Below are 22752 nucleotides of genomic sequence, written 5' to 3'. Positions count from 1 at the left end.
CTCCTCCCCCCTGCTCCCCCCCCTGCTCCTCCCCCCTGCTCCTCCCCCCTGCTCCCCCCCCCTGCTCCTCCCCCCTGCTCCTCCCCCCTGCTCCCCCCCCCCCCTGCTCCTCCCCCCTGCTCCTCCCCCCTGCTCCTCCCCCCTGCTCCCCCCCCTGCTCCTCCCCCCTGCTCCTCCCCCCTGCTCCCCCCCCCCTGCTCCTCCCCCCTGCTCCTCCCCCCTGCTCCCCCCCCCCTGCTCCTCCCCCCTGCTCCCCCCCCCTGCTCCCTAGATGCACACATAAATCGAGTCCCTGAGTCTCTATGACATGTCCTGTTAATGCTGGGGGGCAATTTAATTTCCTCTCTTCTAGCAGCTTCCACTGACAGCTATGCATCATGCTTGTATGCCAGCAAGTAGCAGCTTTATCTCCCATATAAAACCTCTGGGGCTCTTCTGGCCTAAGTCTACAGGGCAAGGGGAACAGATTGGATTTCAGAAATGCAATGCATCTCATAGTTTTATATAAGAGCTACTGCAGGGATGTGGCCTGGCCTCGACTGCATCCCTGCACTGAGCCTAATTTCATAAGATGGACACTGCCACATAAATATAATCTCCAGAGAGGATGATCTGCATTGTACCAGACACAGAAGTTCTTGTTGCTGAGCTGCTAGAGGTTCAAGAGGGCTTAGTATAACTGCAGTATTAATTTTTTTGTCTCATTCTACCAAAGTGAAAATATGGGATGAAATACTGTAAGTTTTGGGTGCCTGATCTCCAGAGAATCACACACACGTCCATGTTACATACTGGGGGTTACAGTGAACAGAGAGCTGACTGTGTTTCTATATGAACTGGATGTTTTATGATTACTATAAGTCCCTATTACATTCTCCTTAACTGAGCTTTGTGACAGAGAAGATGTGTGTGTGCGTGCGTGTGTGTGCACGTGTGTGTGTGTATGTGCGTGTGTTTGCGTGCATGTGTGTGTACTTGTCGACACAGTGCACCTGCGTGTGTGTGTGTGTGTGTGTGTGTGTGCATGTGTGTGAGAATGCATGTGCATTTGCGTGTGTGTGTGTGTGTGTGTTGGCTTGTTGCATGCCTGCTCAATGTGTATGTTTTGTTGCCTTCTGGCCTGCGTGATCCAATGAGTGACTCAGTACTGTAGAGTAGAGATCAAAGCTGCGTACAGACAGACATCCATCATCTGCCTGAAGCCACGGGCGGGCCCGTCCTCTCATCAGCAGTGAGGTTAGGGTACAGACTCAGTACAGACTGCACTGCATTACAGACCCTGGCTTGGACTGCATTAAACCTCATGAAAAAGTAACTTCGAAACCACACAAGTCAATGGACCTCTTTCAATCAGCCCAGAGTTAAGTTGGCACATGTCAGCGGAGGCTTGAAAATGCTGTTTTTCTTTTTCTCCGTTATGTCCCGGATGTCACTTCATCTCTGTTTCAGAGGAGTTGTGGCAGTTCATCTTTTGAGGAGATTGGTGGTAACACTTTAGTATGGGGAAACACTTACAAGGCACTCATTTGTGTTTAACTCAAGTGTTTAAGTAACTAATTGGGCAATTTTGGAGTATAACTAGCCATTTATTACGGTAGGTCTTTATTCAGTGTTGTCTTATTCTCATATTATAAGTTATATAGTAGCTGGTCAGTTAGATGTGGTTTCAGCAACCCTCCAATCACTGCCTCACATCTGGGGATTGAGCCTGCAACCTTGTGGCTAATGGCTAGCCTCCCTATGCTCAAGGCCAACGATGTCCCTAATAACATTTTTGTATGGGTATTGGAGTGTGTGTGTGTGTGTGTGTGTGTCTTGAGGGGTTAGGTAGTAAGAAAACACTTCTAAACTACAAATGAGCGCCTCATGTGTTCACTAAAATAAAGTGTTATCAAATAGGGTAATTCAAACACAGAAGGCAGCTGAAGCCATTTGCTTCAAAGTGCCATGCTCTCTCATCTAAACCTGCTGTGAAAGCTGGGAGTTGATAACACTTAAGTGTCGTACAAAGCCTTTGGATAGAGATAGTGAATAGGAGGCAGATGTATAATTGGGACGTCCACACAGTGAATCCAGAGGCAGCTATAACACTTAAGGGGAGTTTCCAGCTTATCGTCAGGTTGATTGAATGCGGCAGGGAGCGGGTAATTCTCACAGTGTGTGTCTTTAATGTTAGCGACACGCTGCAAATTGTAATGAATTTGTCAAGTTTAAGTGACATCACTTTGGTCTTGCTTTGGTCTCCCTTCCTTTAAGTGACACCGCTTTGGTCTTCCTTCCTTTAAGTGACATCGCTTTGGTCATTTGCTGTGGCTTGAGAGAATCAAAGCTGAGATTCCCCTTCAATCTCGTCCTGCCCTGATTCATAGCGACTTCTTTGGAGTTTGGGGAGTGTGAACTGTCTCGCAGATTCTTGCTTGACGGTACTTCTCTCTCTTCACAAACAGTGCTTGTTGTGGTGGATGATGAGGACTGAGTGGAGTTAAAAACCATGACTGTTTGTAATTAAACAAGATGGAAGATAATGCTGCTAGATAATGATAAATCGGCTTTTTCGCATATAGTTCATTAGAGACAATGATTTCAACATCCACCGTCTGTGTGTGTGTCCGTGTGTGTGTTCAAGTGTGTGTGTGTGTGTGTGTGTGTGTGTGTGTGTGTGTGTGTTTCAGTGTGCGTGTGTGCGTGTTCATGCTCTGTGCAGTAAGCTAAATGTAATCAAAGCTTAAAGGAAGGGTAGAGAGGAGAGAGAGGTAGAGGAGATGAGGTAGAGAGGGGTAGAGAGAGGTAGAGGAGATGAGGTAGAGGGGTAGAGAGAGGTAGAGGAGATGAGGTAGAGGGGTAGAGAGAGGTAGAGGAGATGAGGTAGAGAGGGGTAGAGAGAGGTAGAGGAGATGAGGTAGAGGGGTAGAGAGAGGTAGAGGAGATGAGGTAGAGGGGTAGAGAGAGGTAGAGGAGATGAGGTAGAGAGGGGTAGAGAGAGGTAGAGGAGATGAGGTAGAGAGGGGTAGAGAGAGGTAGAGGAGATGAGGTAGAGGGGTAGAGAGAGGTAGAGGAGATGAGGTAGAGGGGTAGAGAGAGGTAGAGGAGATGAGGTAGAGAGGGGTAGAGAGAGGTAGAGGAGATGAGGTAGAGGGGTAGAGAGAGGTAGAGGAGATGAGGTAGAGGGGTAGAGAGAGGTGGGAGGTAGAGAGGGGTTAAGAACAGAGAGGTAAAAGAGTCAAGGGTAGAGAGAAAAGAGGGAAGGAGAGGTAAAACATGGAGACAGGAGAGAAAGGAGGCCGTTTATAACATAACTCTGGATTATAAAAACCACCTCACAGATGCAGACAATGAGGATCAAATCTCATCTCGTCTAACTGCCCGTCTGTCACCTTAACCGTGACAAACCTCGTTTCCAGGACCATCCTATCACATGTATGACACTGTTATGAGTGAGGTCATTGTTCCTCCCTCCCATCCTCCTCCCAGTCACGCTGTCTACATATAAATCCTGCATGCTGGCCCCTGCCATTGCCATGAATGACATCCGCACTCTAAATTATTAAAAAATAGAGTCCCTGACTTTATCGTGTTGAATTCCCCCTCTTTATGACTCACCACCATTACACTGTACTGTATGTTCAAAGAAAAAGCACATGTACCACCCGGGGCCAATACATACAGATAAAAAAGTTCAAAACAATAAATGTGTTTTTTATATTGTAACTGCCTTGAGCACATATATTACGTTTATATATATATATAATATTAAGTCAGAGATACTGTATGACCCTTGTTGTGGCAGAGAGGGGGGAAATGCCTGGAGAGGGGTGGCGGGGTTGGCCCCTGACCTCCTGTCGTGAGGCCAGTAGCCAGTCCTGATGTTACTGCAGTAATGACTCACAGCTGAGAGGGGGGGGGGGGGGGGAGAGAGAGAGAGAGAGAATGTGTGTTTGTGTATATAAGAGATAGAAAGAGAGAGAGAGTGAGGGAGAAAGAGTGTGTGTGTGTGTGTGTAAGAGAGAGAGAGAGAGAGAGATAGAGAGAGAGAGAGAGAGAGAGAGAGAGAGAGAGAGAGAGAGAGAGAGAGAGATAGGGAGAGAGATAGCTTACACAGCATCCTCCTTCAGCTGGGCTGGCTGCATCACAGTACTACTGTATAATCATCCCATGTGGCTTCTCAATCCCTCACTTTGACTCTATGGGACCACGGCTTCCTGCCAGCACCAGCTCACTCATGTGAGAAATGGCTGCTGGCTGGATCGAGGAATTACATTCCAGCCACCTTATCTTTGGCCGTGATTGGAGGGGTGTTGCTCACGTTCTCTATTGTTTCAGCACACGACTGAGTCATGTGATAATTGTTTTTCTCAGGGCTTGGTTGTGTGTGACAGGAGTGTGCATTTGTTTACTGGTATCCAGTGATGCATGACCCCTGGGAGAAAGACTCCCCTTCGCTCTTCATTAAAAAAAAAACATACAAAAGACCATACATTCAGTGTCTGTTTATTCCTCACGCCTGCAACACAGTATGACATAATTATCATATATTATCATATTGCAGTAACTACAGGACACACATTGTAAAACCAAACGTTAAATCTGTGTTGATCGGGCACAATGGATACAGTTTGATTGGCATCTGCCTCATTAGGACAGAGGAACAGTCAGGACCTGCTGGATAGACACACTGAATATTGTGTGAATCATGGAAATGTAATCTAGTCTGCGATCTTACCTCTATGAATAAATATGCTGATGTTGCTGCTGCCTGGCCACCAGCCCTCTGCAAACATCATAATGGTTGAGTAGCTCAGAGCGTATCTCCTGTAAATAACTTACACCTGCCGTATGTCATCTTTGCATAGTATTTGAGGGCAGGAATGCATGCTGGTTGATATTCATAATTGACTTAGTCTTCCGTCTTCATTGTGACAAATAGTCCCCTGTCCTATTATAGGAATATTGTACTGCTAAACAGGCAGTGGCATTTTCAGTCATGTTTAATTCTGCAATCCAAATTCAGCTGGTATTTATCTGGTATATACTTGGAAACTACACTATGTGGTAACATTAGATACTCTCTGGTATCATAGCATTCGACACATTGACTACCTGGTCTGAAATTATCCATAAAAAGTGTCAATTAATAAGTAGTGTTATTAACATGTAATTATTAGGTAATTATCATTAATACTAATCATTTCTAAGTAAGTACTAGACAAAATAGGGGACAGTGAAATAAAGCATAACCCACATATAGGCGTTTGTTTACAGAGAGAGCCACTGTGGATGGATATGCATTAAACAATGCATGGCACACATTTCTCCTGACACACCAGAGCATGAAGCAATCTCTGGGGCTTGGCAGAGCTGTCACGTTTCCTCAACAACTTCATTTCTCCGTACCCTGCTCTGTAAAAATAAATAGGTCAAGAGATTCCCCCATGTCTCTATCTGTATGGGATGTATAGGACCATGTTCTACAGATATGGTTTCAGGAAAATACAAGCTTCTGTTCACGGGGAATTCTGTTGTTCTGTATCAAACTCTAACACTGAAGGGAGAGTTCAGACCAGCATATTTTATCACATTGTCAGATATTTTCAAACAGATGGTGTTGAATATGGACCATAGTGAAGTAACCTACCTGTCTCATAGCTGCATACTTTCTGTCACATTTTCTTGAAAAGAGAACCAGATTTTCAAAGACGGTTTACCTTTACATGATTCCTTTGTCTCTTCCCCTCTGTCTCTCTGTCTCTCTCTCTCTCTCTCTCTCTCTCTCTCTCTCTCTCTCTCTCTCTCTCTTTCTCTCTCTCTCTCTCCTCTCTCTCTTTCTCTCTCTCTCTCTCTCCAGTACAAACAAGTGGAGCAGTACATGTCTTTCCACAAGCTGCCGGCTGACTTCAGACAGAAGATCCATGACTACTATGAGCACAGATACCAGGGCAAGATGTTTGATGAGGAGAGCATCCTGGAGGAGCTTAATGAGCCACTGCGTGAGGTAAAATGAAACACACGCATTATGTCAAACACTGACAGACTGTGACCGGAATGGAATACAAAACATGTTTGTTTTTGTTGTCCTATTTTTTGACATTATTTGCCCATTAAAATGGCAAATCTAAAGTTCTGAGCCTCTTCTTTATTGGTGGGGGGGGGGGGCATAGAATCCTGTTGTTATTGTTAGGGATTTTATTTTTCTTAAGATGCCTAATGTGGGCACTATAACAAGTGTTACTAATACTGGGTAGGGCCTCCCTTTGCTCTCAAAACAGCCTCAATTCTTCGTGGCATTGATTCCACAAGATGTTGGAAACATTCCTTTGAGATTCTGGTCCATGATGACATGACTGCATCATGCAATTCCTGCAAGTGCACTTTCACAAGCTGTGAATCTGCCACATCCCAAAGGTGTTCTATTGGATTCAGATCCGGTGACTGGGAAGGCCACTGAAGAACACTGAACTCATTGTCATGTTCATGAAACCAGTTTGAGACGTGTTTGGCATGAGGCTTATACCAATATTATCATTATTGTTGTTGTAGAATTTCTGTCGCTTAACCATTTGTAATTCCACTAATGATGCATCTTACTATGCTTTCTCTCTCCTCTCAGGAAGTCGTCAACTTCAACTGCCGTAAACTGGTGGCTTCCATGCCCCTGTTCGCCAACGCCGACCCCAACTTTGTGACGGCCATGTTGACCAAGCTGCGCTTCGAGGTGTTTCAGCCGGGTGATTACATCATCAGGGAGGGAACCATCGGCAAGAAGATGTACTTCATCCAGCACGGTGTGGTCAGCGTACTCACCAAGGGCACCATGGGAATGAAGCTCATGGACGGATCCTACTTTGGAGGTATGATCAACAACGGCCCCCATACAGTACAATGGTTCTCTCTGCCTGCTGTTGCGTCCGAACCTTTTTTAATCCTCTGGGGAATAATTGTGTTGATTTTATGGTCTTCTATTCTCAGAGGCCCCGGTCCTGATTATGGGAGACAATGATGCAAATGCAAAAGAGGATACAGAAGTTATGCAAACATGGTGTTTGGTAGCCGAAACTTCTCCATCCTGAGTTGGGGGACTTACGGTGCCTGGGGCGGTTAATAGTTTAACAAGGTCGTGTGAAATAATGAACATGTTTCTTGCTTGCGTTTCTCCACCCCCTCTAAAGCTCGTGGTGAGAACCTACCATGGCAAAGTCACAGACTATATCATCTTAGCATAAAAACGGTTGCAGCAAGATAATAAATAAAAGAAAAAAAACACCACCCTGACATTTGAGGTTGACTTCTTGCAAGTCTCACCCTGCAGCCAGTTTTGTCCCACTTTTCCGAGGCCGTCCTCCCTAGTGCCTGTTTGGGGACATGGTACAGTAGCTAGACTGCCGTTGATCCACAAAGAAGAGTCATTTTTCAGGAGTCTTCGGGGCCACGGCCTGGGGGCGTTTTACAGATCCGCCAGCGCTGCTGCAGAAGAGCAGAGTTCAGTGGTGGCTGAGAATGCGGTTGCAGCAGCAGCGGCGGCAGCAGCATCCAGGGGTGCCGGAGGAGTGTCCGTGACAGAGAGCACATATGGACCATTAATAACACCTAATTAGCCCAGCAAAACAGCAATGACAGAGCAATTTGTAAAGTCAACCAATGACGTCTAAAGCCAACCCCCGTCACGGTACCAGGGTGCCAACCTTTACTTGCGCGGCATAGAGGACAAGAGGTCTGTACTGTGACCAGAATGCTTGACGGACTGGCTTGGGTGTTTACCTCAGAGCAGACTGATACGGATACAGTGACAGAGGACTCACAGATGTCACCCCTTCTGCACATCAACTCATTCTCACAGTGTAATTAGATCTTTATTTAGAAGTAATCACTGATAGATAATACAGTTACAGTAGTGTAATGACACGATTGATAGCAAAGCTACTATTGATAGCAAAGCTACTATTGATAGCAAAGCTAATACTAGAGATACGTTGGTCCTATTGTTATGATAGAATGAGGGGGTATCCAATAACAAACAAGGGCCAACTAGGTAACAAATGATTGCACCGAGAAGACGGATTAAAGATGGGCATGTGCTCAAAGTCTGTTTCCAACATGGCTTATACATGTGCTGTATTCAGTGATCAGTGTGTTTGTTTCGAGGGGTTATGCAGGAGTGAGCTCTGGGTCCCACTCATTTCCAAGCAGACTCTGCTCCCCTCTGGAGCGGCTGGAGCTGCGGAGGGCTCATTAATCTTCTGAGGAAGTGTAAATCCCCTATCAGATAGGCGGGAAACAGGGCCACCGTGCCGTTGAGCTGCCGCGACTGTCAAGGTCACGCTTTAATAGCCAGAGAATAAGGAGCTATTTTGATGTGTGTCTGGGGGGGAGGGGTGTTTGTGCGTGTGTGTGCGTGTGTGTGTGTGTGTGTGTGTGTGTGTGTGTGTGTGTGTGTGTGTTGTAGACAAGAGTAGCTGTGGTTGGCCAGGACGGGGGCCACTGTTTGTCAGTGTGCTTTAATGAAGAGGTTATTATGTTAATGGCCTCATGAATGGAACAGCCTTTGATGCTCTTTAATGGCGTGCCGGCGTCCAGCGAAAGCTGATCTTTTACTTGACTGCACTTCTTGTTAATTCCTTCTCCACCGTGGTCTCCCCCAGGGGCTGCTTACACAGCCCAGTGTTGGAGGGGTTAACATGTAGACTACATAGAATGTCCGGTGCAGTGACCCCCATGCTCACAATAAATGACATTCCAGTGTCAGAGCCAGAGGACACCCTTCACCACAAAAGAGGGGCGACGAGAAGAGGAAGGCAGGCAGGGAGTAGAGGAGCATATGGTTGTCAAGACAACAGTCAGCCCCGGCCCTGAGAAGGGTAACACCTGAATGTAATGAACCTTGGCTGGATGTCTCCGACTGTAGGGCTGAGCTCCCTTCACTAAGCTGTCACTGCTGGGGCTTGCTTTCAACTGTCTGTTTCCTCTGTGTGTGTGGACAAAACACTCAACCATACTGTCAAACTGTCAGACTGTCAATATACACTTATATATATATATATATATATATATATGTATATCAGTTGAGGCTGGTGGAGGTAGAAATTGGAGGACAGGCACATTGTAAGGCATGGAATGGAATGAGGAATGGTATCAAACACGTGTAACTATATGCTTACTGTATCAAATAAGCAGTTTGAATTTGTCCGTTTTTAATTCAAATATGGTGTGATGCTGTTCTAAGAATAACACAAATAACAAGTGTGACCTAAAAAGGTCCAAAAGTGACCTTTCTCATGGATGGGTCATGTTTCTTGGTGTTTCAGTGTAGTTGTCTAGCTTAATGATGCTCTGTCTCTGTCTCAGACGTAACTATTTACTGTCTGTCTGTCTGTGTGTCTGTCTGTGTGTCTGTCTGTCTGTCTGTCTGTCTGTCTGTCTGTCTGTCTGTCTGTCTGTCTGACTCTCAGAGATCTGTCTGCTGACTAGAGGCAGAAGGACGGCCAGCGTGCGAGCGGACACCTACTGCCGTCTCTACTCCCTCTCTGTGGACAACTTCAACGAGGTGATAGAGGAGTATCCCATGATGAGGAGGGCCTTCGAGACCGTGGCCATTGACAGGCTGGACAGGATAGGTAAGACTTAACTACCACTGGCCCTGAAAGGTTAGCTTTGGTTGTGTTTTGTCATTCATCGGAGTAGCTAGTTGAAACAAAACATATTTTATCTATGGAGCATTCTATCAATTCTATCAGTGTTAATATTAAGAAGCTTAACCAGGTACTACTGATATGGAGGCGGTGGGGGCAGAGCTATGGAAAACAAGTTTGTTTCACGAGCAATCATTGTAAATTTTTAGACTCTGTAATTTGACGTATCATCTATTTTCTTCACATAAACTCCCAGTGATAATGATGCCAAAATGGCTGACTGTACTCCCCCTGGTTAACAGTGGCTGCACCTCCAAGATTCCATAGCTCATTTGTTAAATGATTGCTCAGCATCAGCAGCAGCTCAGTCTAAACAGCTTTGTCTGTGATAGCCTGTGAGGGGGAGTTGTTTTTTCCTCTGCTGCTGTTTCTTACCTACAATATCGCTCCAGCGTTGTCAGCTTTTGGAAAAGCACCTGGTTAGCCAAGTATAAACATATCATTTACTAAATGTCCCCCTCCCTCAGTCCCCCCCCCCCCCCCTTCTCCTCCCCTGCCTCCAAGGTCAGCCTGGTGATGTATCGTACTACTCTGATCACGTGATCACTTCACATGTTTACAAAAGCCTGCATCCGCCACCCGCTAGCTGTTGTCATAGCAGCCAGATTCCACACGCCATGTGAGCCCCCTTCTCTCACATTTCAGAAGATTGAGGTGTCTTTGTCAACACGTATTGTAACACCGAGCCTCTGACAGAGAACGAATCACAGGAACACAGATAAATGTTCTGTTTTAATTTGTCTGATTGTTTAGCTATTCGCTAGTTTGACTGGTGGTATCAGAGGAATCTGGATCAAAGACACACAGTATTATAAACGGCCAGACTATCTAACAAGCAGCAGACATTATAAAGCTAGCTAAGGAATTTCAAATCTAAACAGAAATTCAAAGGGGCGACATCTAATAATTCTTCCTTTTAACCTTGTTCTTTGGAATGCACTGTGTTTTCTAAGACCTTTCATCTGAAAGTTCCAAAGGAATCATGTTTACATATTACATTTTTCATTTGTCTCATAGTTTACTCTCTGTAAAGGACCCAAGGCTCTGATCCTTCTCCTCAATTCACCACGAGTGCTGCTTTGGCCACTTGAGATGATGTCATACTGTACTTGTTATTCAGGGAAAGAGTAGACTCAGCTTTGCGCTGACTGTAGGGACAGCACTATGGAGCTCGACACACAACAGACACACAACAGACACACACCAGACCAGACAACAGCCCCCCTCAGCTGTCAGCTGGACCCGTAGTTGTTTACCTACATTTACAATCTATACTGTTTATTCGTTCATTTGAAAAAAGTAAAAGAAAAATAAGATGAAGCCATAAAGAATTTCAAGGAAATTAACCTGTGGACAGGAGAGGTTACAAAGATCTCCACCATGCCAATGGAAGACATGAAACTTGAATAAGAGAGAGACCAAATTAATGTGTCAGTCATATTTTATGTCAGTCCCAAAGACAATTTCATGCATCAGCTGGGAACAAATGTAACTTGATGTTTCATGCAGGTGTCGTTTTGATTGTTTTTGAACATCCGATAGAGACGGGTGACTTAGAAACCCCCTGAAGACTTGAAATACAGAGAGTAAAGATGCAACTCAAAAAACATGAGAGGGTGAGGAAGTAATTATCAGGGGAGTTTTTTTTTTATTTGTGTTGAAATGGAAATGTTTTGAAAGCTGGGGAGATGAGAGAGATGGATCTGGGATCTCAGAGGCTGCCTGCATGAGCCCCGTGAAGGAGGCAATTTTTGCTGCAAATTGGTTTCTCCCCCAGCACACACACACACGTACACATGCACACGCACACACACACACACACACACGCACACACATACACACACACACACACACACACACACACACACATACACGTACACACACACACACACACACACACACACACACACACACACACACACACACAGTCACGTCTCACTACAGACACGTGCTTCCCCTCACGTCTGCACTGAGGTGACTCGGCAAAAACACAGGCCGCCCATCCCTACCCCAGGGGATCAGGGTGGGCAATGTGCAGAGTGTGTGCAGTGTGTGTGTGTGTGTGTGTGTGTGTGTGTGTGTGTGTGTGTGTGTGTGTGTGTGTGTGTGCGTGTTTGTGTGAGTGATGGGTCTGTAAGGTTAAAGAACGTTGGTTGATACACAGGGGCTTGTGCATGGACACACACACACACACACACACACACACACACACACACACATACTCAGACTGGAGCGTCCGTCCCTGTAGTGCAAGATTACAGACTGTGAATTCAATTACCAACAACCTCCAGATAGGGAGACAGTAAGAGGATATTAATGCAACATGCCTTTTCTGATCAGGTTAGCTCTCTCCAGCTGCCTCTCCTCTCTCCTCTCTTCTCTCTTCTGCTATGCCAGCAGGTTTTATACGACACAGGCAGAGGAGGAAGGAGGGTATCATTCTAGGGCATTATCAGAAATATTCATTTGTGCATGTGGCTGTTTATTTCCCTGTTTGAAGTATTGATTGTGATGCGATGATTACACAGGGGAACAGGGTGGCTCAGGTAACAGAGCTCTTTTCTCTTCCCCTCCGTGATCCGCAGGGAAGAAGAACTCAATCCTGATGCATAAGGTTCAGCATGACCTCAACTCGGGCGTCTTCAACAACAGGGAGAACGAGATGATCCAGGAGATCGTGAAATATGACCGCGAGATGGTGCAGCAGGTGGACCTGGAGAGGGAGAGGCCCCGCGCCATGTCCATGACCACCCCGCCCACGCACAGCAGCATCTTCGGCCCCCCGAGCCAGGGCCAGCCCCAGCCCTCGGCCATCGCCACCCTCCAGCAGGCTGTGGCCATGAGCTTCTGTCCCCCCATGGCGGGGCCTCTGGTGGGGATGGGGATGGGGAGCAGTGGAGCCCTGCAATCCCCCAGGATGGTACGGCGCTTCCAGGTGATGCAGAGCCTCTCTAGCCCTGTTTCTTCCTCTCCGCCCCCATCTCTGCCCCCGCCCTCGGTCCCACCCCAGCAGACCATGCAGCCCCAGCTCCATGCCGGTGCCTTTGCCTCAGCCCTCTCCAGCCCCCCCATCCAGAGCCCCTTGGCCATAGGGGGGAGGACATTCCAGTACGGGTCCAGCGCCCTAGGGGGGCCTTCCTCGGGCTCCCAGCTCTCCCTGGTCCAGCAGCACGTCCCCAGCCCCACTCACCGACACAACTCCTATAAGAGCACCCACTCTCTACACATGGGCAACCTGAGCCAGGATGCACGGGCATTGTCTGCCTCCCAGCCCTCGCTGCCCCAGGACGGGGCCCAGCCTGTGGCCCCCAGCCCGCCCCAGTCCACCCGGGTCTCCTCCACCTCCATCGGCCCCCCTCAGACCCCCACTGGCCCCCTGGGGCTCCGGAGCTCTATGACTCATAGGATGGTGTTGCCCCACCAGATGTCTGTGGGGGCCTTCCCACTGCCGGCCCTCCCAGGCACTGTGCCTGGGTTTGGGGCCGGGTTTGGGGCAGGGATGGGGGTAGGAGTGGGCATGGGGCCAGGCCTGCCCGACTCTGGGTTACCCAAGAAGGACTCCATAGCGAGCCTCCCTGAGACAGATCATTTCAGGTCCAGGCTATCGTCCAATTTGTGACCTTTGCATTTCTGCGTAGTCAGGGGTTTTCGGGTTGTGGGAGAACTTTGGAGGGTTTTGTTCCTTCCTTCCTCTGGTGACTTTCCCTCTCCCTGTCGAGCGCTGAATCTGACTCTCCGAATGTATGCTGTGTGAATGGCGACAGGGATAAAGAGGAGAGACCGAAAGACTGCGTATCACGAACAATATGAAGTCTGTATCCTGAGTTATTATACCGGAGTTGGGATGTTTCTACTCCACCACAAACATAGATACAGAACGTAGCTCTAGCATCGCCACCTCACGCCTGCCCCCTTTATTTGCTGTCTTTACTATAACCATATCCAAGAACATAACACGTATCTGTCACCTACTTGTATAGTCCAAACAATGCAAACTGGCGTGGGCTGGAACTAAGAAGAAAATCAGGGACCTGCTTCAGACGACAAACGATGAAGTTGACACTTTGCTCAAGTGCTCTGGGAAATCATCTTTTCTACACGAACCGGCCAGAAAACAAGAACTTCTCCTCATGACACTATGGTATCAGTCCTAGAAATGTAGACCACTTGAGTCGATGCACACAAAGGCTACAAAGGGAAAATGTCATATTTTTGTTGTTTTGTTTTACATTCGTTGTTTTTCACTCATTGTATTTCCTCCAGACCAGAGTTGGGCTCAAACTAAACGACAGCGTTGCAGTGTATCAAATGGGGTGGGACAGATAGACAACAAAACAAAGCTAAAATCATGTCTTGATTTCAATTTTGGAAACCATATCCTTAGTTTATGTGTGAGTTTGTGCAGGAGTATGAGATCTCCCTCGACCTACTAGCTGTCCTTTATGTCTTCCCTTCCTCTCTGATGTCCTTTAGAAATGATGGTTTAATCCATTTTGGTTGTCTTCTGTCTTATAGATTCAATACTGGCTTTGCCTGTTCTAAAAACTGCACCTGGGGAACAATTATTGTCTCAGCCAACTCATCCATCCCCATAAGACAATTATGCATGTTAGTTTAATTCATGAATCATTAATAGGAATACAGATTTCTTCCAAATACTGTATATCTGATTCAGTAACACCCCAATTAATTTCTGGATGGGTAGATCGTAATTTTACATATTATTATCCAAAATAATATTCTCACTGAAGTCACCCTAGCTTTATACTTCCTGTGCAGTATAATTGATGATGCTTACATCCTTCCTTATGTTTTAAGATTTTCTTTGATGAAATATGAAAGAAGACTGAAAGGCCCTAGAACCATACCCATACAAGCATACTGTAGATCCTTACATGACAGATCCCATACATTATTCCATTGAATTAATACTTATTTAATACTTTATCAATATTAGCATTTCAGATGCACTCCCAAGCCATTATAAGCCACTTTAGATTATTCAAAATGTAAAACTATCTGAGATTAAAATGTAAATCGATTTTTTTCTCCTTCCTCTCTCTCAAATGCATACAGTAGCCTCATACTGTATCTGTTTCTGTCAGGGGAGGCTGGTGGAGGTAGAAATCGGAGGACGGGCTCATTGTAATGCATGGAATGGAATGAGGAATGGTATCAAACACATGTATTTGATACCATTCCTCATTCCATTCCATGCATTACAATGAGCCCGTCCTCCGATTTCTGCCTCCACCAGCCTCCCCTGGTCTGTATATGGCATCATACTGAGGTAGTTTGGGTGCATTATGCTCCTGTAATACTCCAATCTAGATACCCCCCATTGTAATCTACAGCAAGGACAATGCAGACACTTTGGAGGATGCTATATTTCACGGTGTCTCCATCCCATAAGTGATGACATTGAATGGGTTTATCACTCCTCAATGATTTGTGTCCAAAAGCATTAGAGGAAGAGTCTCTCCAAGTCCTGGTATCCAATCCACCTCAGCTCAGTAGCGCCTTCAACATCACGAGGTAATAAGAAAGGAGATTGGAGCACCTCAGGCCTCCAGCTATTCTGCATTGTTAGTATTTTTTTTTTTTCATTGCATTTCATTATGAATCCTCCTCTCGTTAACGCGGATGCTAGTTTGACCGTTGGGCATTCTGACAGGACAAAGTTATTGCTTAGAGAGGGATTTCCTCATTCAAATGCCCAGCAAAGCAGAGAACTTGAATGTGTTTTTTAAAAGTGAGATAGAGAGGGACAATTTGTATGTTTTTTTTAGAGGCTGAATTTGTTTCATGTTGCTTGAACTATGGTTAAACACAGGGATCAAGAGTATGGGATTAGAAATACGTCTGGGAGATGTTTGCTTCTCAACCAAGATTCAAATGACATCCATTTGCAGTGTTGGTGAAAATGGCAAAAGTTTGAAAGGTTTTAATTAATATGCTGAAAATGTTTGTTCTTTGCGGAGGCTTACAGTAGGAATACATTGCTTACCCCATTTAATCCATTTAATCTAACCAACACACTCTGAAATACCAGTGTCCCATTTGTCAAATCTCTGTTCTCTCTCTCTAAAATATATTTTTGCTGTCATGTGTTTCGACCCCTCTTCCCAACATCTTTATAGGGATGAATCCTTCAGTACTTGCCAAATTGTAATTGAAATTTTAACTTGAATAAATATATGAAGCAATAACAAGCTGGATAAGAAAGGGGTCTTTATGTTTTTGCCTAAATATCCAGGGAGGTCGCTACTTTGAAAGACATTATTAACCCTCTTTGATAACCTGCCCAATGATGGGTGAAATATTCAGCAACATTTGGTAGATTTTTAGTTTAGTGCAGAAGACTGGAGGAGGAACTATTTAACTGTCGTAGTACTGAGTACACAAGTGTATTTCTGCCATTTGAATTAAGCTTCTGTGAAAGCTTATCTAAAGCTTAATTCGATACTCACAACTTTTCTGAAAAATGTAAAGCACAGCTTTTGCGATATTTGAGTTTATTACCGTAGCATTTCACAGTTCGGTAGTGTGTTCATATTGGTTGATTGTTTCATGTCCCTGTGGTCTACTGTGTCTCAGCACTGCAAACTGCTCCCAAGGTGTCCTCACACTCATTAACATGCTAACCATGACTTTGGTGAAGCACTTTTCAGTCCAAGTTTCAAATAACATAGCTGTAGGCCAAGAAAGCATCTGTCATTCACACACACACACACACACACACACACACACACACACACACACACACACACACACACACACACACTCTCATTATGTAGCATCTGTGTTTTGCAAATGCTTTATTAGGCTTCCAATCTTTCTCTTTCCAAATATACTTAGTGGGAAGAATGGCCTGAAGAATGTCCTGTGCTGCTCAGTGAGGTAACTATCCACACACACACACACACAGCTTTAGGAGATGGTGATGTGATGTAGTTCTGCGTGTGTTTTGTGTTGCAGGGCTGCAGTTGTAGGAAGAGAGCATGTCTCTGTGTGAAAGCTGTGTGATGAATCAGGCAGAGGGTGGATTAGAGAAGGGCGACACACAGATTTAATGCTCCCCAACCTCACAAATGAAATATTCAAATGCTGCCATGGGGAGAGAGAGAGAGAGAGAGAGAGGCGGGGGGGGAGAGAGAGAGGGGGGGGGAGAGAGAGAGAGAGAGAGAGAGAGAGAGAGAGAGAGAGATTGAGAGAGATAGAGAGAGAGGGAGGGAGAGAGAGAGAGAGAGAGAGAGAGAGAGGGGGGGGGGAGAGAGAGAGAGAGAGAGAGAGAGAGAGAGATTGAGAGAGAGAGATAGAGATAGAGAGAGAGAGGGGGGGGGGGAGAGAGAGAGAGAGAGAGAGAGATTGAGAGAGAGAGGGGGGGGTGGGGGGGAGGGAGAGAGAGAGAGAGAGAGAGAGAGAGAGAGAGAGAGAGAGGGGGGGGGGGAGAGAGAGAGAGAGAGAGAAAGAGAAAGGGAGTGAGCTCGAGCGAGATAGACAGACTTGCTTTTGTTGAAAGGCTAGCGTGTGTTATTTGAAATTACATTTCACATGCACCTACCAAGCTTAGCGAGGTCGTCACACTTACCTCTGAAGGAGTTATTAATTAATTAATTAATTAGCAACTCACAATTAGACAGACTAATCTGCTTTATTGATATTGGACTGAGCACTGAGGACATCATTCCGGTAGTATGACTAGAATGCAAATACTTATTGCTCTATAAGGTTCACACGAATAAAACTTTCAGATTCAAACTCAATTGGATCTGACATAATGATTTACCATTGCATCTACAGTGTCAATCAATCTGTCATGTGGGATGGACAACTGCACAAACCTTAAATACACTGTACTGTAATTAGAAGATATCAGCCACAAATACATAACAGAGATGGTAGAGTGTGTTGTATACAGTAGATGCTTATGGTCACCTCTAGCTTATAGACTTCAAATCATCTGCAGACTCAATTCATACATCATCTGTTATGGTTTAAATGTGGTGGGATGTTGTTTTTTTCCTTTTTTTTTTTTTTTTACTGAAATCTACTGTATGTCTGTTGTTACTGCTCTTCTTTTTACTCTTCTGGCACATGTTCAGATCAGGGGAGGCCGGTGGACGCTCATCGTTTCCATCGAATGGAATGTGTTTGATGCTTGTGTCCGATACCGTTCCTCATTCCATTCCACGCATTACAATGAGCCCGTCCTCCGATTTCTACCTCCACCAGCCTCCCCTAGTTCAGATACTGTACAGCATATTCAAATATACTGGTATACACCCACATACTGGTTCAATGTGGAAGAGTTTCTACATTGTGAGAGTGTCAGACTATGATGCTTTGAACACAAACTGGCAGCGATAGCTGTTATTGCCAAACCCTGGGGCTGAATGACAACACTAAATTGACTGCAGGTGATGATCTCTTGTCGGAAACCAAGGCTTGCTATAAAGCAAATAACCTGTCTACAGCTAATGGGGGACTATGACAGTCTATCAAAGATAACAATAAAGGTACCATACAAATGTTCATGTTTATCAGTACCTGATTTTCTTTTATTGTACCATAACTGTCTCATTTTTCATTTTATTGGCCTACCCCCATAACACCCATGTACTATTGTATATACCTAGTGCCTACCATACCTAGACTCCACCAGGGGAGGCTGCTGGAGGTTGAAATCGGAGGACCGGCTCATGGTAATGCATGGAACGGAATGAGCCTTGCATTCTAATAAACCCGTCCTCTGATTTCTACCTCCACCAGCCTCCCCTGGTCTCCACATACAGTACATCTAGTCTATTTCCTAGTGTGTATGGCTGTAAAATGCAAGCTTCCTAAATGCAAACGACCCTATTGTGATTTATATCTAATTGCAAAACATGTACTGTAATAAGGAAAGCAAATAAATAGTATTTGAATACAAATAATGGGGTTTTCCAATATATTTTTAGAACCACCACTTTGACTCATGAGGTTAGATTGCCCTTTCCTTTATAAATGTGTCAATATGTCAATCTGGTCGAAATGGTGATGAACCTTGACACACTAATTGACAATACCCATATTGATCGAACGTCCTCTTGACTGTTCTTGATTAAATTGTAATTGTATACAGACAAATATTGACATGGTTATCAACACAATACCATATTATTCCAAGGTGAATGTACACACACACACACACACACACACACACACACACAATTTTCCCCTCCTCCATCTCCTGGCCAGCTTGGTGGCATCTACTCAGACAGTGACAGTAGCCTCTCTGTCGCTGCATCAGTGATAACCAGCCAGCCAGCCAGCCAGCCAGCCAGCCAGTGAGTGTGCATGCCTGTGTGCGTGCGTGCGTGCGTGCGTGCGTGCGTGCGTGCGTGCGTGCGTGCGTGTCAGAGCCAAGGTCAGCCCAAGGACACACTCCCTGGGCGCGGCCCACATACTGTACGGTCTGCCTCCTACCCCCCTACCCACAAGTGCCCCTTCCCCACAGTGCCTTCACTGCTGAGAGGTGGGGACTCATCACGCTGTGGGCCAGGAGACACACAGAGATACCACAGGAGCCTGGCACCACATTCAAAGGGCTCTCTCAGTGAGTGAGTGGCCTGGCCTAACTAATGGTGGGTAGCGGCATGCCTGGCTATCTGACGGTGGGTAACACGTGATTGATCAGTGCTAAAAGCTCTCACACTGCTGTAAAAGCTGTGCTATATCCCTCCTGCTGACCTCAATGAGCTGTACACAACAGACTTTCACATTATATTTTTTTGTAAAAAAAGGGTGAAAAAAGAAAAGTATAATATTGATGTAATTTGAACTTCCTAACCACATGGATATTCTTTTTTTTTTGCTCTAGTTTTCCCCTCTGTATTTCACTTATCACTTATCTGAGGAATGGTGTGATTGATGTGATCACATGACAAATGTTACAATCAGGATTATATTTAGCATTTTATTTAACTGTACTCGCTTTTGATGTGTCCTCATCTGGGATTCAAACTCATAACCTCTTGTAAGATTTTGAACAGCCTAAATGACTACATATTTGGAAGACCAGACATCTGCACTTTGCCAGCGTTGGCCTAAGCACTGTTATCTAGTGTTTCAGTTAATCTACACCCCAACCATTGATTTCAGTGTGTCTGAACCATTGATTTCAGTGTGTTCATTTTCTGCCTAGTTGCCTAATGTTGGTGGGGTATACTCTGTTCTATTACATATTGAGGATTTCCTCACTCAGTACTAAAATGTATATTTTAAAAGTGAAAAAAGAAAAGTGAAGTGAAGTGTACAAGTTGCACTGCATCTGTCTCAAGCTGCTATTTTAAACCTACCCCCAGTGTAACTGAGACAGCTCTCTCACAGCAAATCAACACCAATTTGCCACAATGACATCATCAATATCCAGTTTACTCCCTCTAAACCTTGCTCCCTGCTCCCCCAAATCCTCCTGACACACACCTATCAGTTTGCCTGACCCTGTCCTCCCTCCAAATCCCAATGTTCCAACATCAACAGTGAAATACCAGCAGAGACCAGGCCCTCCTCCACTCCCCAGTGTATGAGTCAGTGGTATTGATCGAGTAGCTTAAACCCTCACCTTCCAACCACTCTTATCCCTGATGCTCAGGTTCTGCACAACAGAGGCTTTGCCGTACGTGCGTCAGTCTGCTAAGATGTGAAAGGCGATATGTGTAAGTGACTGAGATCCCGAAAGCACTTCACAGTACTGTAGCAATCAGAGCTCTCTGTGTCCTTGAGCAGTGTCAGGGAGCCAGACCTGAGACGTAACAAGGACAGGGAGTACTTTAGGACCTTGGCTTTGTTTGCGTTGTCATTCAAATGACACGGCGGCACTGAATCAACAGGTTTATTACAAGGCGAGAGGCAAGTAAAAACATGTCGGTTGACTTGATAATGAAAAATTAATCAAATCTTAGAGGCGTGAAGTAGAATAAAGATGCTGTTGAGATGATTACAAATCGAGCAAATTAATTAATGCCAGTGGCCAAAAGAGCTTCGGAAAAATATAGCTAGGCTGAGGCCACTAATGTGTAGTTTGCTGGGCGTACACAAATACGGTATCACGCTTTGTACAGTTGGAAGAGACACTCTGTGTGTGGCAATTCTACTGGCTATATACACCATATATAGTATAGTATTCCAGAGTAAATACAGTATATTCTATAAATAATATACAGTCTCATATTGAACTGCAAGACTGAGAGATTGACCGAAGGTACAAAAGGCACAGAACTCAAAAATGCATGACTGAAAAACGTAAGTGCACTCAAACATCCTGATTTTCATCTGACTGCTCTACTGTACAGAAAACACTTGTCATTTATTTTCTTTATTGCCAGGACAATTCATATTTCATTACTTTCTCTTTATCTCCCAGCAAATATATGTCTTGCTGTAGCCTACATTCATTTCCCTTTCAACATCAACACCTTTTGTCTGAAACTACTGTGGCATTTGAAACATAGATTAGATAATAGCGTTCCTGCTATTTTTACCTCCAGATATGGGCACTGGCCCAGAAAAATAGGATATGATGTTGTTTAGTGATTCCTTTGTGGTATTATCATAAAAGGAGACCTTCATCTAATGATACTCAATTTAATTAAAAGATGCAGTTATAATGAAACAATAGTACCACCTCTGTCCCAGTTTAAACAAAGCTTTCATCCAAAACCAAAACATTGCCGGTACCGCAAAATGAACACGAGACAATAAGAAATACGTACAGATTTATTTTGAACACAAAATCAAGTGCTTAGTCACTCCAACACAGGATGTGAGAATCAGAATACATTATTTAATACATCTTATACAGTAGACACACTAATGTATACCGTACAACTCCCCCCCCCACCCCCCCAAACACACACACAAACCCCACCCTCACCCCCATCCAACACCATCTCCCACCCCAATCTCTCTCTCTCAGGGATGGAGACCAACTGTTTGGTGTGGAAACTTCTGAGGTAAATCCAGTCCAGAGTGTAAATATCAGAGTGGGCAACTCCTCCTGGGTGCCTTGGAATCGATGAAAGGCCGGATCATGCGGTTAATCACTGGGGTGTTAGCGAGGGGGATTGAGCGAGCAGATCAGAGCCCTGCGGAGAGAGAACGGGCCTGTCTCTGTCTAGGAGGAGGGAGGACACACACACACACACACACACACACACACACACACACACACACACACACACACACACTCACTCACTCACTCACAAAATATCCCTGACACACATGTAAATCACACATACACACACTGACAGTAGACAACAGTATAACACACACACACAAACACTCACCCCCCCCCCCCCCCCCCACCCCCTCCCTCCGCCCACCCATACACACTCCAGTAACATGAAAGTCAAAGCATCTGCCATAGTTGAGGTGTTATAGTGTAGAGATCTTCACCAGAAAAGGAGGGGGGGGGGAGCTGCTGTCCAGAACTGTCCTCCCTGCCTCTCCCTCCCACTCTGGTCTCTTATTATTGTGGGTGCTGGGTGCTGGGTGCTGGGTGCTGGGTTCTGGGTTCTGGGTTCTGGGTTCTGGGTGCTGGGTGCTGGCCCCTGCTTCACCAGGCCCTGGCTCAGCCCAGACTACCAGCCCAGCAGTCCATCCTCGACAGCAGCCCAGCAGGCCGTGGATCAATGAGCTGATGTCTGAGGGAGACAAGCCCCAGCCTCCCAGTGTCAGCCTGTCAATCCCACTCATTCCCCTCCATTGGCTTTCTGTTCATCTCAGCTGAAGAAATAAGTGGATTCCTTCACCCGCTGGAGATCAAAATCACCTAGGAGAGAAAGAGAACACAACGTCAGTTAAAGGGATAGTTCACCCAAATTACAAAACCACGTATGTTTATGTTCCTTACTCTGAAAGGAGCCTATGGCCAAGGACAGTTTTTAATAGCATTTGTAATCAAAAACCAATGGAAGTCAACTGTACCTAAATTAGCATGTTTGAAATGTCGTGCCCATGTGAACTATCCCTTTAAGTAAAGAGGAGTTAAATCTACAGTACTGTATCATGTTATAGAGTACATCAACGT

The 22752-nt window shown here is 45.4% G+C and overlaps 2 protein-coding genes across 2 annotated transcripts in view; one reads left to right on the top strand and one right to left on the bottom strand.

Annotated features, from left to right (window-relative positions):
* Nucleotides 1-13299, top strand: part of hcn2b (hyperpolarization activated cyclic nucleotide-gated potassium channel 2b) — a gene marked incomplete at its 3' end in the record, with an annotated part of 34419 nt that extends 21120 nt beyond the window's left edge. Inside the window, exons 5-8 of the mRNA XM_083672403.1 lie at nt 5843-5989; nt 6605-6845; nt 9441-9605; nt 12266-13299. Coding sequence (XP_083528529.1) covers nt 5843-5989; nt 6605-6845; nt 9441-9605; nt 12266-13299 — 1587 coding nt within the window. The remainder of the gene's footprint in view (nt 1-5842; nt 5990-6604; nt 6846-9440; nt 9606-12265) is intronic.
* An 8763-nt stretch (nt 13300-22062) lies between these two features.
* polrmt (polymerase (RNA) mitochondrial (DNA directed)) overlaps nt 22063-22752 on the bottom strand; it is a 39971-nt gene continuing 39281 nt past the window's right edge. The window contains exon 21 of the mRNA XM_083672409.1: nt 22063-22494. Within this exon, the coding sequence (XP_083528535.1) occupies nt 22445-22494 (50 nt within the window). The 3' untranslated portion in view covers nt 22063-22444. The remainder of the gene's footprint in view (nt 22495-22752) is intronic.

This window comes from Argentina silus, assembly GCF_951799395.1.
Source record: "Argentina silus genome assembly, chromosome: 6".
NCBI lineage: Eukaryota > Metazoa > Chordata > Actinopteri > Argentiniformes > Argentinidae > Argentina > Argentina silus.
Note: the sequence above shows the minus strand (reverse complement) of the source record. Positions and strands in the feature narration are given on the sequence as shown.